Source organism: Colletes gigas, unplaced genomic scaffold (genome assembly GCF_013123115.1).
Source record: "Colletes gigas isolate AHSC1104 unplaced genomic scaffold, ASM1312311v1 Colletes_gigas_Sc00041, whole genome shotgun sequence".
Taxonomy (NCBI): Eukaryota; Metazoa; Arthropoda; class Insecta; order Hymenoptera; family Colletidae; genus Colletes; species Colletes gigas.
Window position 1 is genome coordinate 1,107,838 of NW_025106670.1, and position 14,414 is coordinate 1,122,251.

Consider the following 14,414-nt stretch of genomic DNA (forward strand, 5'->3'; position numbering starts at 1 on the left):
TTTAAAAAACAATGATATTTAATTTTTTTGCAAAAAAAAAGTCCTTTTTATCACCGAAATATACAAACTTGTTCAACACAGGAGAAAAATTCAAATTTTCATTAAAGATTGACTGTTTTGTCGAATAATATCATATTGCAAGAAAGTTATATATAATAACAGTATGATATTGATAAAATTAATATGCAATTGATGGAGAAGAAAAATAATATTTTATATTCTGACGAAACACTGATTCAAATCAGACTGAAATTAACACTTTACCGACCGATAGCCTATTAATCGACTGTTTTACCGGCCAACGCTTACCGACCGATAGCCTATTAATCAACTGTTTTATCGGTCGACGTTTACCGACCGATAGCCGATTAATCAACCGCTACCGGTCGGTAAAGTGTTAAGTTAGAGAAGAAAATAAGTATAAAGATAAAACCTACCAAATTAAAGACAAGAAGAATTCTTTTATCAGCAAATGCAATTATTATTTCAGTGTTCTTACGAATTATAATTTAGTGAAAATAAAGCACTATTTTTCAATCTACAAAATTAATAGTTTCCAAACTCTCGAAAAGTCCTTCGAAACGTTTAAATATTCCCATGGATTACTATACCTATCTAATAACAAATGGTAGCAAAATTCTCCATGAAGACACAAAATTGCATCATCTACCAATTATCTGTCACGTTCAATTGGTTCCATAACAACGTATCTCGCCTTATAGTGAATTTTCTACCCTTTCAGTACCAAGAATTGAAACAGTAAGAATAGCTAGCTGGCGTATAGTAAACTGTTTGGTTCCTAGCCACGTGGTAGGCTGTATTCGTGTTTTGAGGATTGCATCCATTGTTGCACCAACAGTTGTTTCGTCTACCGATATTGTAAGTTTTGTTGAAATTTAAGTAATATTGGCTCCATGCATTGTTACGATCCGAGGTATTCCGCTTGTAATTCTCGAGCGGTTCTCCAGCCATCGAGTACCCATAGGCATTATTCCTCCTGGAGAATCGATGGCTGTTGGACGTCCAATAGTCTGTCGAGTCCATTCGTCTGGTCGATTCCTCGATGGAGGATCGAGTGGTACGATTGGCGCAACGACTGCACAAAGTAGACAATTCGTAGGACTCGCAGACAGGTTGACTCATCATCGAATGGCTCATCATTTCGCATTGCACCGTATGATTGGTCACACTAGAGCAAGGAATACAGTCGCCTAATCTAGCAGTTATCTCCTTGCAATCCCTTCGTCTCCTCGGTGTATCGTTCAAGTAAATCGATTGACTAGATATTATCGTCCCCGTTTCGAATTTGTTCGTCGACGTTCTTCTCTCTTTCCTAGTAGACACCATTTTCTGATTCAGAGATTCTATAGTTTCCGTTTCTAGGTCCATTGCATCAACAGCAATATCCTGAGTCTCATAAGCATCTTTCTCTTGGATAGACTTCTCCTCCGTTTCTGAAACTCCTACCGATGTCAGGTCCTCCTCAGTCTCCATTTGCGTACCATCCGAGACCATAAACGATGAGCCTTTGGTTCCGGAAAGCACGGAAGCAGTCTCGATCGAATCGATCTCCTCCTCCGGTATCGTCGACAAGTTCATGGTGTTCGTGCATATCGTTCCCCCGTCAGTTTGCTTCACAGGAGCCACCCTAGGCGAGGCTATCCGCTCGCTGTCGCCCTGCTCCTCCAACGTCATAGCAAGTTCGACTTTTCCATCAGTTTGCGTACCCTGACTTATGATCAAATTCGGACACGAGGGTTCGCAAATCGGTATGTTTCTCGTTTCAATGGTTTTTACCGGCTCGGATTGAAACACCTCGATTTCGGAGCTTTTGTTCACCTCGTCCTCCTTTCTCTCTCGTTGATTCCGTTTCTTCTTGAACCCCATAAACGGAAAGATGCATTTCAAGGATAGACATCGATCGATGAAGCGGAACGATCCCTCTGTGTTCAGACTTTTGCTCCTGGATGTACGAAGAATCACGCATTTACCGTCGTAGCATTCCGGAGTGATCGTTCCTGGTTCTGAATCGTTCGTTTGCAACGAGGAGGGAAGATCTGTGACTGAATAGATCTCTGCAGTCACGTGGACGTTGTCCGTTTCAATGATCGCCTCCGTTCCAATGTCTTTCGTTTGCGATACACTCGATTGATCGTTCCATTTTCCACTTTCATCAGTTGCGTTTGATACTTGCCATGCCTTGTTTTTCGCGTTGTTGTCACCATCTTGTATAATTGAAACACCTTCACGATTTTGCAGACCACGTTCCGTCATTGTGATTGTATTTGATAGGTATATCACAGCAAATTTGATTATTTCTGCATTAAATTTGTTTGCAATAATATCGTTGCGTTTAAGAACAAGATTAAACTGTAAATTTAGTGTTCAGCGTTCTCAGGATCTGCAAATTTGTCACATTTTCTATTCTAACGATGACCATTACTAATTATATCTTTGATAGAGTTTTTAAGTAACCATTGTTCGATGTTCTCAAAATCGAAATTTGCTTCAAATACGATGGTTAATGTTTATTGCGAGATGATTGTCGAAAATAAATGATAATCTTGATGAGCATACATTTCCTTCGACATTTTTAACAATTCTCTCTTAGAATTCTCAAACATTACACTATTAATTTAACTCTCACGCTTGTGAATTTCACGTTAGAAGGTTATGGTAGGATTACGTCGTGTGTGTATAATGAACTTGAATTAATTTATTACCTCATTTGCGTAATGAATGTAGCTGCTTATTACAAGCTCTTCGTCATTATGATCGCGCGGAACATATTCATTAATATTTTTAAAACGTTCCAATTGAGATTGAATTGAATATTTTCCAAATTTACGATCCAAAATGCACAACTATTCGTGTGCATTAATATTGGTGTTTGTTGGCTGTTGCAATACATTGTTTTACGATTTTAGTGACGCAGTTTACGTATAATTCACTGATAAGAAAAGAAAGGTGAAAACTAATACAAAAGTAATGCGTTAGAAATTCAAAGAATCCTTCAGTCTCCTGGAATTTAACCATATTTTCATTCCTATTGCTTGCAATAATTATTAATTAATATCAAGCAATAGAATTTATTCTATTTCACATCTTCGTGTTTCCCAATTTATTATATTTAACTCTTTGGTCTGGATTAGGTCTGGATTAGGTCTGGGTTAGGTCTGGATTAGATCATACCAATCCAGACCTAACCCAGAGCTAACTCAGATCTAATCCAGACCTAACCCAGAACTAACTCAGATCTAATTCAGACCTAACCCAGAGCTAACTCAAATCTAATCCAGACCTAACCCAGACCTAACCCAGAGCTAAATCAGATCTAACCCAGACCTAACCCAGAGCTAACCCAGATCTAATCCAAACCTAACCCATTTTCCTGTAACAGTTAATTCTACATTATTATAAACTTGATAGTAAGTAATAAATAATTTTAAAATTACTACGTTGATTGGAAGATGCTCAAGATTTATTTATTTAACAATACTTGATCATTATAAGCATGCATAATAATTTTTATAGAACTGTTATGGAATCTGTTGAACGTCATGGATGATCATTCGATAGTAACCGAATCACATTTAAATTATACATATATTTCTATTGACATATTATACCAAAGTACAGAGTAACGATACATTCAAGTATAGCAGCTATTTAAATATGTATCGTAATGATATATTGAATATTTACTGTGAAAGCAATAGGAGGCGAACAATCTCTTGATTCAATATTTAATATCAAAACAGTCGTCAAACTAATTTCCCTGTTTAATTAATATTAATCCGTTAGCGAATCTGGTGCACGTTCTCCGTAAACGCATCAATATTTTACCAACACTGAGAATGATCTAACCTAAATCAATACAATTAATTGAAACTTCAGGCTGATTACGAAACTAGTAATTAATTTAAACAATATGTTTTATCGACCACAAAGGGTACTCGGTGTTTCAAAATTGTCTTCGTTGGAATTCTTGAAATTTCGAAATCCCGATCTCAATGAGGATCAAATTTTATCGAAAATGAAAGATCAAGGGATGGATCCCCAAAAAATTGTCACGGAGCATCGATTGCAAATTGCTTGCGAAGAAAATCTAGCGAAGATTCTCAAAAGACTCGATATCAATTTTCGTATTACGAAAAGGTAAGATAATGAAATAAATATTATTTATATACACTGTAATTAGTATAGCAAAAAATCAGATATTCATTAAAATCTCTTTTAACAGTAGATGTCCAGAAGTATTTTAAAATTCAATAGAATATTTAATATACGTATTAAATTTTTAATTAGATAATAAATATTTTATTCAGAATTAAATAGGATACTTCTGGAGTAATATTTTTTATGTAATTAGTATAGAAAAAAATCTCTTTTAACAGTAGATGTCCAGAAGTATTTTAAAATTCAATAGAATATTTAATATTCTTATCAAATTTTTAATTTGATAATAAATATTTTATTCAGAATCAAATAGGATACTTCTGGAGTAAAGTTTTGTATTTTATTGAAAATATGTTATCTTGAGAATGTTTTAGTAATTTTACAGCTGTTTGAAAGATTCACATTATTATTTTTGTTTTCAATAAATTATAATATTTTAATTAGAATATTTTAATGAGATTACAATAAAAATGGGAGATTCGAATAAACATTATTTCTGTTAAAAAACAAAACTCTTTTAACCAATTTTTTTGCAATTGAAAAATTTGAATAAACATATAGTTTTGTTCGTCTTTTTTATTAACAATATTTCATCGAACCAAACGTAATCAATTTAAGAAGAATTTGAGTTTTGAATAGAAAAACAGTAAAAAAATGTGATTCTCAGAACTCACTCCTTCTCAATTGTTATCTTTGGTTTCTGAGTTATTTTTTTAACGTTTACGTTTCGTTGTTTAGGATAATCGATGCAATGAAATACGTGAATTGGGCGGATCTGGTGATCCCCATTGGAGGAGATGGGACATTTCTCCTGGCGTCCAAGCTGATCAAGGACAACACAAAGCCTGTGTTCGGGATCAATCCCAATATCTTCAGCGGCAGTAACATATTTACTCTTCCACCCAAGTATGCAGTGAATATCGGGAGCATATTTGAAAAACTCCATTCAGGAGAATACACGTTATTGATGCGGAGTCGCATACGAACTGTAATGAACGGGGAGGGACTTTACAGCCGACCTTTTCACATACACGAGAAGAGTCGTAGACACGGAGAGAGAAGAATCGAGTGGGTGTACTACAGACAAGTTATCCTTTCTGATCTGAGCTTGTTTTTTCTCCTGCTGGATCAATATGTACATTTTCATTCGTTGCAACTCTCGTTTTCTTCTTTCTTAACACTTTACCGACCGATAACCTATTAACCGACTGTTTTACCGGCCAACGCTTACCGACAGAGAGCCTATTAATCAACTGTTTTATCGGCCTACGCTTACCGACCGATAGCCGATTAATCAACGCGCTACCGGTCGGTAAAGTGTTAACATTTGCAACGATTCGAAAGACGTAGTAACGCGTCCAGTGGGTGTATTACAGACAAGTAATCCTTTCTGATCTGAGCTTGTTTTTTCTCCTGCTGGATCAATATGTACATTTTCATTCGTTGCAACTCTCGTTTTCTTCTTTCTTAACACTTTACCGACCGATAGCCTATTAACCGACTGTTTTACCGGCCAACGCTTACCGACAGAGAGCCTATTAATCAACTGTTTTATCGGCCTACGCTTACCGACCGATAGCCGATTAATCAACGCGCTACCGGTCGGTAAAGTGTTAACATTTGCAACGATTCGAAAGACATAGTAACGCGTCCAGTGGGTGTATTACAGAGAAGTTATCCTTTCTGATCTGAGCTTGTTTTTTCTCCTGCTGGATCAATATGTACATTTTCATTCGTTGCAACTCTCGTTTTCTTCTTTCTTAACACTTTACCGACCGATAGCCTATTAATCGACTGTTTTACCGGCCAACGCTTACCGACAGAGAGCCTATTAATCAACTGTTTTATCGGCCTACGCTTACCGACCGATAGCCGATTAATCAACGCGCTACCGGTCGGTAAAGTGTTAACATTTGCAACGATTCGAAAGACATAGTAACGCGTCCAGTGGGTGTATTACAGAGAAGTTATCCTTTCTGATCTGAGCTTGTTTTTTCTCCTGCTGGATCAATATGTACATTTTCATTCGTTGCAACTCTCGTTTTCTTCTTTCTTAACACTTTACCGACCGATAGCCTATTAACCGACTGTTTTACCGGCCAACGCTTACCGACAGAGAGCCTATTAATCAACTGTTTTATCGGCCTACGCTTACCGACCGATAGCCGATTAATCAACGCGCTACCGGTCGGTAAAGTGTTAACATTTGCAACGATTCGAAAGACATAGTAACGCGTCCAGTGGGTGTATTACAGAGAAGTTATCCTTTCTGATCTGAGCTTGTTTTTTCTCCTGCTGGATCAATATGTACATTTTCATTCGTTGCAACTCTCGTTTTCTTCTTTCTTAACACTTTACCGACCGATAACCTATTAACCGACTGTTTTACCGGCCAACGCTTACCGACAGAGAGCCTATTAATCAACTGTTTTATCGGCCTACGCTTACCGACCGATAGCCGATTAATCAACGCGCTACCGGTCGGTAAAGTGTTAACATTTGCAACGATTCGAAAGACATAGTAACGCGTCCAGTGGGTGTATTACAGAGAAGTTATCCTTTCTGATCTGAGCTTGTTTTTTCTCCTGCTGGGGGGATCAATATGTACATTTTCATTCGTTGCAACTCTCGTTTTCTTCTTAACTCTTGCTTAAAACAATTTCATTTGCAGAACCCTCATACGATCGTCCCAAAGAAAGATGGCTGACGCTCTTCAACCACGCCAAAGAAACTTGCCTTGGCTGGCGCTGAACGAAGTTAAGTTCCTCTTCCAATTAACCCCTTAACGCTCATATTTTTCGGGTCAACCAAGAATGATCAGTGTTCTTTATTGGATTTGTTTCCAAGTTGTATAAAAATGCGGTTTTTGTTAATTGCAACGTTGTGTCCGACGTATAATTTGAAGAAAAACAAATATTGTCATCCCTTAAACAATTAGATCAAAGAAATATCGTCTTTCAAAGCAGTCAGACTCGGGCATGAGCGTTAAGGGGTTAATCTTACTGAAAAAATTAAAAAAATCAATGTTTTTGAATGTTGTGGAATTTGAAATTAACTTCTCTCGCGATTAGTTTTGTTCGTGGAAGTTTAAACGTTCTGAAGTGATCGATACTTTCCATTCAGGTGTTCATGGGAGAATTTTTGGCAGCAAGACCGATAACGTTGGTCATCCAAGTCGAGGATCAAGAGTCACAGATGATCCGATCTTCGGGTATATGCGTGTGCACTGGCTCGGGATCCAGATCCTGGTACAAATCTATGAATCATCGACCTCCTGGTACCCTTAAAAAAATCGTGGAAATAGCTACTGGCAGGAAATTGAACCCAGAAGAGATCAATGATTTATTGTATAAGTACCAGCAAGCTCTTCTGTATCCTCCAGGTAATCAGCTGATTTTGGAGCTCTTTTTTGCCTTCCACAAAAAACTAAAAATTGTTCATTTATCGAAACTGTTGAGAAATATTAATTTCTTCGTGAAACAAAATGGTAGATCGTGTAGAATAATAGTTTCTGTTTCAACACTTTGCAGAAGATTCACGAATGACGTATATGGTACGCGAGATAATTTATAACACACGTTTCGTGAAGTGTTTCCTGGAAAATCAAAAATGCAATAAACTGACTGTGAAATCCTGCGGCTTCGACGCTGGACTCGTTATAGACGGAAGCATTTCGTTGCCTTTTAACGACGGAACAAGTGCCTCTTTTGAAATCAAACCCGAGTACTCTCTTAAGCAAATTGTTGTAACATAATATTCTACCTGCTTCAATTGCTATTTAGTGAAAGGAACCATTCTCTTTGAATTTATTCCAAACACTTCGACCATTAATCATTACGATCCTCTTCGGCAAAAAGATATATTTAATTTAGTAATCTAATAAAAAAAAAAAAAAAAAATTATTTTGAGGATTACATGACAAAAATTCCACAAACTTTTACGGACAATAGTTCTCTAAATAATGGAGTTTCGAGGCCCCCTAAAAATGGGTGAAAAAGATCTACCTGTACTCGTCTGAGACAATGTTTTAGAATCTTTGACACAAAGGATTCTTTTAACGCCGCTAATGAAATTGAAAAAGGAATAAAATGCGTTCTGCAGTTTCTTCCCCTCAACTACCACTTCCGATTTGTGCCTATGAACTCGAACGTTTCGCTGTGCTCTCTTTCTAGCGTCGTCTGGGGGGCCATGGTGTTCGCCGCGCGTATTTTTCTTTGGGCTTTTAATTAGTCCAGTCGTTAATAAAATACAGCTCAGCTCGTCCAGGCCTCCTCTTGCTGGCTTCCACTCCTCTTCCTCCGGTTTCCACCTTCCCCCGGAACACTTTGCTACACTTCAGGAATTTTACCTACGCCCCCCCAACGTGTAAACACGCCAGTGCCAATTTATTTCACCGCGGGGAACGTTTTAAAAGCCCGGAGTCCAGGTACTCTTCCTTTTTCCATCTCCTTCCTTTCTTGTCGCTCTTTTCTTTTCTCGTCCTCTTCTTCGACTCGTTTCCGTTCTCTTTCTATTTTTGAAAGAGCTTCGAGTAGTTACCTTCTTCCCATCCGACACTTTTCTGCTTTGTCTCTCCCTCTCACTATTTCTTCCACGCTCTCTATCCACCCCCATTCGCCATTTACTCTGCTTTTTCTCCTCCTCTCGCGTTCTCCTTCCGTCTTGCGATTTACGAGGTTGCGGAACTGCCGCAGGCTTCGAAACGAAGAAAGCCCGGACCCGGATAAGTGGTCGTTTTGTGTCTACGCTGGCCAAGGGATGGTGTTTCTTGTTCGGTGATTAATGCTGAGTTTTATAGCGCACCGCATTATCGGAGAATATAATATTTATATGCCATGTTGGTTCGCAATAGAGCACCTAGAACCATGAATTTGCTCCTGAGATGTGCAACTTTCGAGTTTGACCTTCGTATAAATAACCGTGCGCGATTATAAAGTGACTGCACGTCTTATTTATGAGAGGGAAGTTTATTATGCAGGGAATTGATTGAGAGGATGCAATGGTGGATATAGAAGCTGAACGATTTAACATCTTGACCGCCACGTGACCCATATATGGGTCACAGGATTTACCATATATATTATATATACATTTGGGTTAGGTCTGGATTAGATCTGAGTTAGGTATGGGTTAGGTCTGGATTAGATCTGAGTTAGGTCTGGGTTAGGTCTGGGTTAGGTCTGGATTAGATCTGAGTTAGGTCTGGGTTAGGTCTGGATTAGATCTGAGTTAGCCCTGGGTTAGGTCTGGGTTAGGTCTGGATTAGATCTGAGTTAGTTCTGGGTTAGGTCTGGATTAGATCTGAGTTAGCCCTGGGTTAGGTCTGGGTTAGGTCTGGATTAGATCTGAGTTAGGTATGGGTTAGGTCTGGATTAGATCTAAGTTAGCTCTGGGTTAGGTCTGGGTTAGATCTGAGTTAGCTCTGGGTTAGGTCTGGGTTAGGTCTGGATTTTGAATGTACAATACATACCAATCCAGACCTAACCCAGACCTAACCCAGATCTAACCCAGACCTAACCCAGAGCTAACTTAGATCTAATCCAGACCTAACCCAGAGCTAACTTAGATCTAATCCAGACCTAACCCAGACCTAACCCAGACCTAACCCAGACCTAACCCAGACTTAATTCAGACCTAACCCAGACCTAACCCAGACCTAACCCAGACTTAATTCAGACCTAACCCAGACCTAACCCAGACCTAACCCAGACCTACCCCAGAGCTAACTCAAATCTAATCCAGACCTAACCCATACCTAACACAGATCTAATCCAGACCTAACCCAGAGCTAACTCAGATCTAATCCAGACCTAACCCAGAGCTAACTCAAATCTAATCCAGACCTAACCCAGAGCTAACTCAGATCTAATCCAGACCTAATCCAGACCTAACCCAGACCCTAGATTTTAGATAGTTTAGAATTTATGAATTTCAAGAAGCTTACGATAATAACTGATGAAACAAATTTTAGATTATGTAGCTTACTATGGTCTGAAATCAACATTTCTCTTTTGCAGAATATTATACGGTTTTTATCTAGCAGTGAACGTGTTAAATCGATCTATTCGAATATCTTCGAAACTGATGGAAACTTTTGGACAATTGAATAGTTTTATAAAAAAAAACGGTATAATTTGATGTAAGTTTTCTCTAAGTGGACATGTAAAGTTTAACTTTCTTTTCTAAAATGGTATCACGTATTTCTAAATATATCAATTCGTGCAACATGTTATTTTTTAGACAAAAGTATTAAATCACTTATGTCTAAGGATCATTACTTTAGAAACTATTAAATTTGCTCATATATGACTGATATCGATAAGATCGATGAACTCGATACTCGAGAATCTTGGCTCACTTCATAGTTCAGTCATCTTTTCATCGTCGTAACTTTGATCAGTTATTCCAAATGACGAATCCAACTTGGTAAAATCGAAGAAATGATCGAGTCGGTTTCATTAAAATTACTTTAGCAATGTCTCAGGTTTGCCCGTCCTCGTCTCATCAGCTCGTCGCAGCCTCCATTGCGTTTCAACGCGCTCGGTGTAAGTTCCCAAAAAATTATGGTCTTTATGGTAACACCGAGGACACGCTGAAACTGGACAAGGTAACTGTTTCTGTCATACAATGAAAGAATTTTGTACAAATTCCTTAAAATAACGACTTCAAAAACGCTCTTACATTTATCAAATCTGAAAATTAATTAATCGACATATTAATAACTAATTAGTTTGATTACTTTCGGTAATTTTTACGAGACTTTTGCTTTATACGTCTAGTATATATGTACAGATTATTATTTGGTATATCGAGAGTGTATGTAAACAAAATTAATAATGTATTCTATAAAAAATTAAACGTAAAACAAAAATGGCGAGTTGTATTAGAGTAAGTTGATTCTAGAAATTATATTAATCTGTAATTCTTTTTTAAAGTGATGAAATGATACGAAGAAATATTACATGATTTAGCTAGGTGAATTTTTCAATTACCATGTTTAAATAAAATAATACATACACTTTCGTATAAACCAATTCCTCTCGTGATTCTGAGCATGAAAGTTACAGTTATGAAGATTTACAGTTATGAAGTTATTTACCATTTATTTCTTGGATACGAATTTTGTCTTTTTATCTTGAAATGACGAGAACACAAAAAACTGAAATCATAAAAAGATACATGGTCAGTAAAGTGTCTATTCTCTCCCTTTCCCAAGTTTCTCACTATTAAAAAGCAATATGGCGCCGTGATTGGCCAGTGTTTTTCGTTAATAATTCAAAAACGAAGCCCCATCCGACATTTTTGCAAAGGAAATTGTTGTTCAGAATCGTCTCAGCTACCCCCCATTTCCGGTTCTTAAACTATTTACGGGACACCCTGTATGCGTATAATAGATCGGTCCAGTTTCTAAAAATGCTCACATAATTTGTAAAATCGATATAAAAAACAAGTTATAACTGGACTATTTATTATTTCTTGCGACATTTGAGATTAGACGGAATGTGTCATGGCGGACGAGTCCTCGAACGACGAGAATTTGTCGTTTGCGACGAAGAAATGCCCAAAATCGAGTCACGAAGAGGCTAAAACAACTTCGTGGAACGACGATTCTATAGAAAATAGTTCGAATTTACTCCAAAAACCAATAATCTGCAGTTGCTGTCGCAAACGCAACGAGCTTGCAAAATCTAATCAATCGATAAACAAGATCAAAGATCAATGTAACGCTGGAGACACAGTCGACGTAATTTCGAGTAAAAAATACGATGGAATCGCGAAGAAAGACGATCTTTCCAAGTCGAAGCAGCTAGAAAAGTAAGATAACTTTCTTTCATTCTCCACGAGACAAATTATTGTTAATAATTAATCATTTTTGTAATTAAGTTTGACTATTCTTTATTTGAAAATATTTAGGTAAAGATTAATGAGTGTTAAACAATGGAATAGCGATTAATAAAAGCTGCTGTTATATGATGTTACTATAATTTTAACACTTTACCGACCGGTAGCGATTGATTAATCGGCTATCGGTCGGTAAGCGTCGGCCGATAAAACAGTTGATTAATAGGCTCTCTGTCGGTAAGCGTTGACCGGTAAAACAGTCGATTAATAGGCTATCGGTCGGTAAAGTGTTAATATTCCGTTTTCAGCCATTACTAAACTCGAAACCTTTGTGTCTCATATTTCTACCCTAATTAATAATCCTCTATATATTTTTAGCTAATCAAAAGATTACATTCTAATCACATTTTTGTTTTTGTCACCTTCAATTAGACAACAAAATTAATAAAATGTAGAAAATTAAATTGTGAAATAACAAATCGACAACAGTAGACTCGTGAAATTGTACTCTGAGAAATTTTAAGCATTTCTTATATCTGATACATGAAATTGATTGTTTAAAAAGAACGAGAAACAGCTGGAAATTCATTTTCGCGACGAAACGTTTAATCTATTTGATTTTCAGTTGTGTGACAAAACTAATGAAAAGTTTCATGACAAAATCGGGAAATTCTAGCCCCCGCCATACTTCAGTTTCCCATTCACGAAGTCCGAAAGAAACTTCGAGCAAATTGGATTCCGTTAATCTTCTTTACGACAGAGCCCATGATCAAGTCGATAACGTTAAAAGCAGCAGCTCGTTCGAGAAACAGAGCAAGTTGAAATTCTACGAATCACAACCACTTCCGTATGAATTATAGCAATAATTTCATTTAGATTGCAATATGGAGGAGCCAAGTAAAGTCGAAAATAGGGATTGGAAACCTGAACATCGAAATTCACGATCGAAAGTAAACTTTTCCAATTCGCAAAAGGACAGTTCATCGACTGCTGTTCATCATAGTTGCGATTTTCGTTGCAAGAAACACTCTACTTTCGATTATTATCGTCCACAAAGTCGCCATCGTTGCTACCATCGCCATAACTGCTGCCATCAGTGTTATGGCAAAGAATACCACAGGTTTGGACAAAAATTCTAGCGATTATTATTGTAGAAAATTTTAACACTTTACCGACCGATAAAACAGTTGATTAATAGGCTATCGGTCGGTAAGCGTTAGCCGGTAAAACAGTCGATTAATAGGCTATCAGTCGGTAAGCGTTGGCCGGTAAAACAGTCGATTAATAGGCTATCAGTCGGTAAGCGTTGGCCGGTAAAACAGTCGATTAATAGGCTATCAGTCGGTAAAGTGATAAATTTTAAATTCCGTGCAAGGTGTTCACTTGAAAAGTTACGATCGAAATATATATTTTGTAAACAATGCATTTTCACGAGAAATGTTTGATATTAAATTTTAAATTCTGTGCAAAGTGTTCATTTGAAAAGTTACAATCGAAATATATATTTTGTATTTCAAGAGAAATGTTTAACATTAAATTGTGTGGATATTGATTGCACGTATTATTAGTAAACCCCGTAATTATTGAATAAGCTATTAATAATTGATAGATCAAAATTCAGGTTTCCTTTTAATTAGGGTATATTCGTATCGTTAGATTAATTACATTCGACATAAATTGCTAACGAATAACTAGACTGCGGATGTTTATGCATTTATGGGAAATTCAGATGGTCAAAAAACTAGAGAATGCATTTAATATGCAAAAATATAAGAAATACTTATTATTATATTTAAGGGTTGAGACAGAGTTAAATTTTCAATTATGTTTTCGTTTATTAGTTGCTCATCGAAGGAGAAACTAAGCCTCACATCAGACACGTGTCTCTGTTCGTCAAATTCTAATAAACAAATGAATTGCTATAACAAAGATGGAGTTGCCTGTTGCCACGATTGTTGTCTGAAAAGTTCAGAAAAGATATCGACCATTCCTGAACAGAACGACGAGGAATACGACGATTCCATGATCACGATTAATCATAAAGATTCATTATGCCTCCTGGTGGAGAAGTACAAGGCCAGTAAAAAGTGCAAACACAAGAAATATCCCGACAAAGCAAAATTCTCGGACAAAAAGGCCAAAGAGTTCGGTGAATCGTTCGACTCAGAAACTAATTATCAAACGGAAGAAAATGTAATCACGAAAGAACGAGAAGAATATTTCAACAGCGATAAATGCATGTATCGAGATAATCGTACGTCACTGGGGAAAGCGTGCAGGGACGACTGCAATCACTTAAAAAATTTGAGATCTCGTCTGGTGAAGACTGGCACTTGTACAATGAAAAATACACCTTGGAGACACTCATTTTAATCAAATTTCTATTCCACGCT

The 14,414-nt window shown here is 37.1% G+C and overlaps 2 protein-coding genes across 2 annotated transcripts; both read left to right on the forward strand.

The window, feature by feature from the left end:
* The first annotated feature begins 3,931 nt into the window (after window positions 1–3,931).
* LOC122402872 (NAD kinase 2, mitochondrial-like) lies at window positions 3,932–7,933 on the forward strand. Its single transcript, XM_043406029.1, has 5 exons — window positions 3,932–4,158; window positions 4,819–5,247; window positions 6,851–6,935; window positions 7,303–7,561; window positions 7,710–7,933. Exons 1-5 carry the CDS (start codon window positions 3,932–3,934, stop codon window positions 7,931–7,933), a joined length of 1,224 nt encoding a protein of 407 aa, XP_043261964.1.
* Window positions 7,934–10,654: 2,721 nt separating this feature from the next.
* Window positions 10,655–14,394, forward strand: LOC122402873. Its single transcript, XM_043406030.1, has 4 exons — window positions 10,655–10,786; window positions 11,675–11,994; window positions 12,647–12,868; window positions 13,863–14,394. Exons 1-4 carry the CDS (start codon window positions 10,655–10,657, stop codon window positions 14,392–14,394), a joined length of 1,206 nt encoding a protein of 401 aa, XP_043261965.1.
* Window positions 14,395–14,414: the final 20 nt, after the last annotated feature.

Bases quoted from the DNA above. Each gene is read 5' to 3' on its own strand.
- LOC122402872 (XM_043406029.1), top strand. From the start codon at position 3,932: ATGTTTTATCGACCACAAAGGGTACTCGGTGTTTCAAAATTGTCTTCG. The intron at 6,936-7,302 runs GTTAAGTTCCTC...CTTTCCATTCAG, and splicing joins CTTGGCTGGCGCTGAACGAA to GTGTTCATGGGAGAATTTTT. The intron at 7,562-7,709 runs GTAATCAGCTGA...AACACTTTGCAG, and splicing joins AGCTCTTCTGTATCCTCCAG to AAGATTCACGAATGACGTAT.
- LOC122402873 (XM_043406030.1), top strand. From the start codon at position 10,655: ATGTCTCAGGTTTGCCCGTCCTCGTCTCATCAGCTCGTCGCAGCCTCC. The intron at 10,787-11,674 runs GTAACTGTTTCT...ATTTGAGATTAG, and splicing joins ACACGCTGAAACTGGACAAG to ACGGAATGTGTCATGGCGGA. The intron at 12,869-13,862 runs GTATGAATTATA...TTCGTTTATTAG, and splicing joins TACGAATCACAACCACTTCC to TTGCTCATCGAAGGAGAAAC.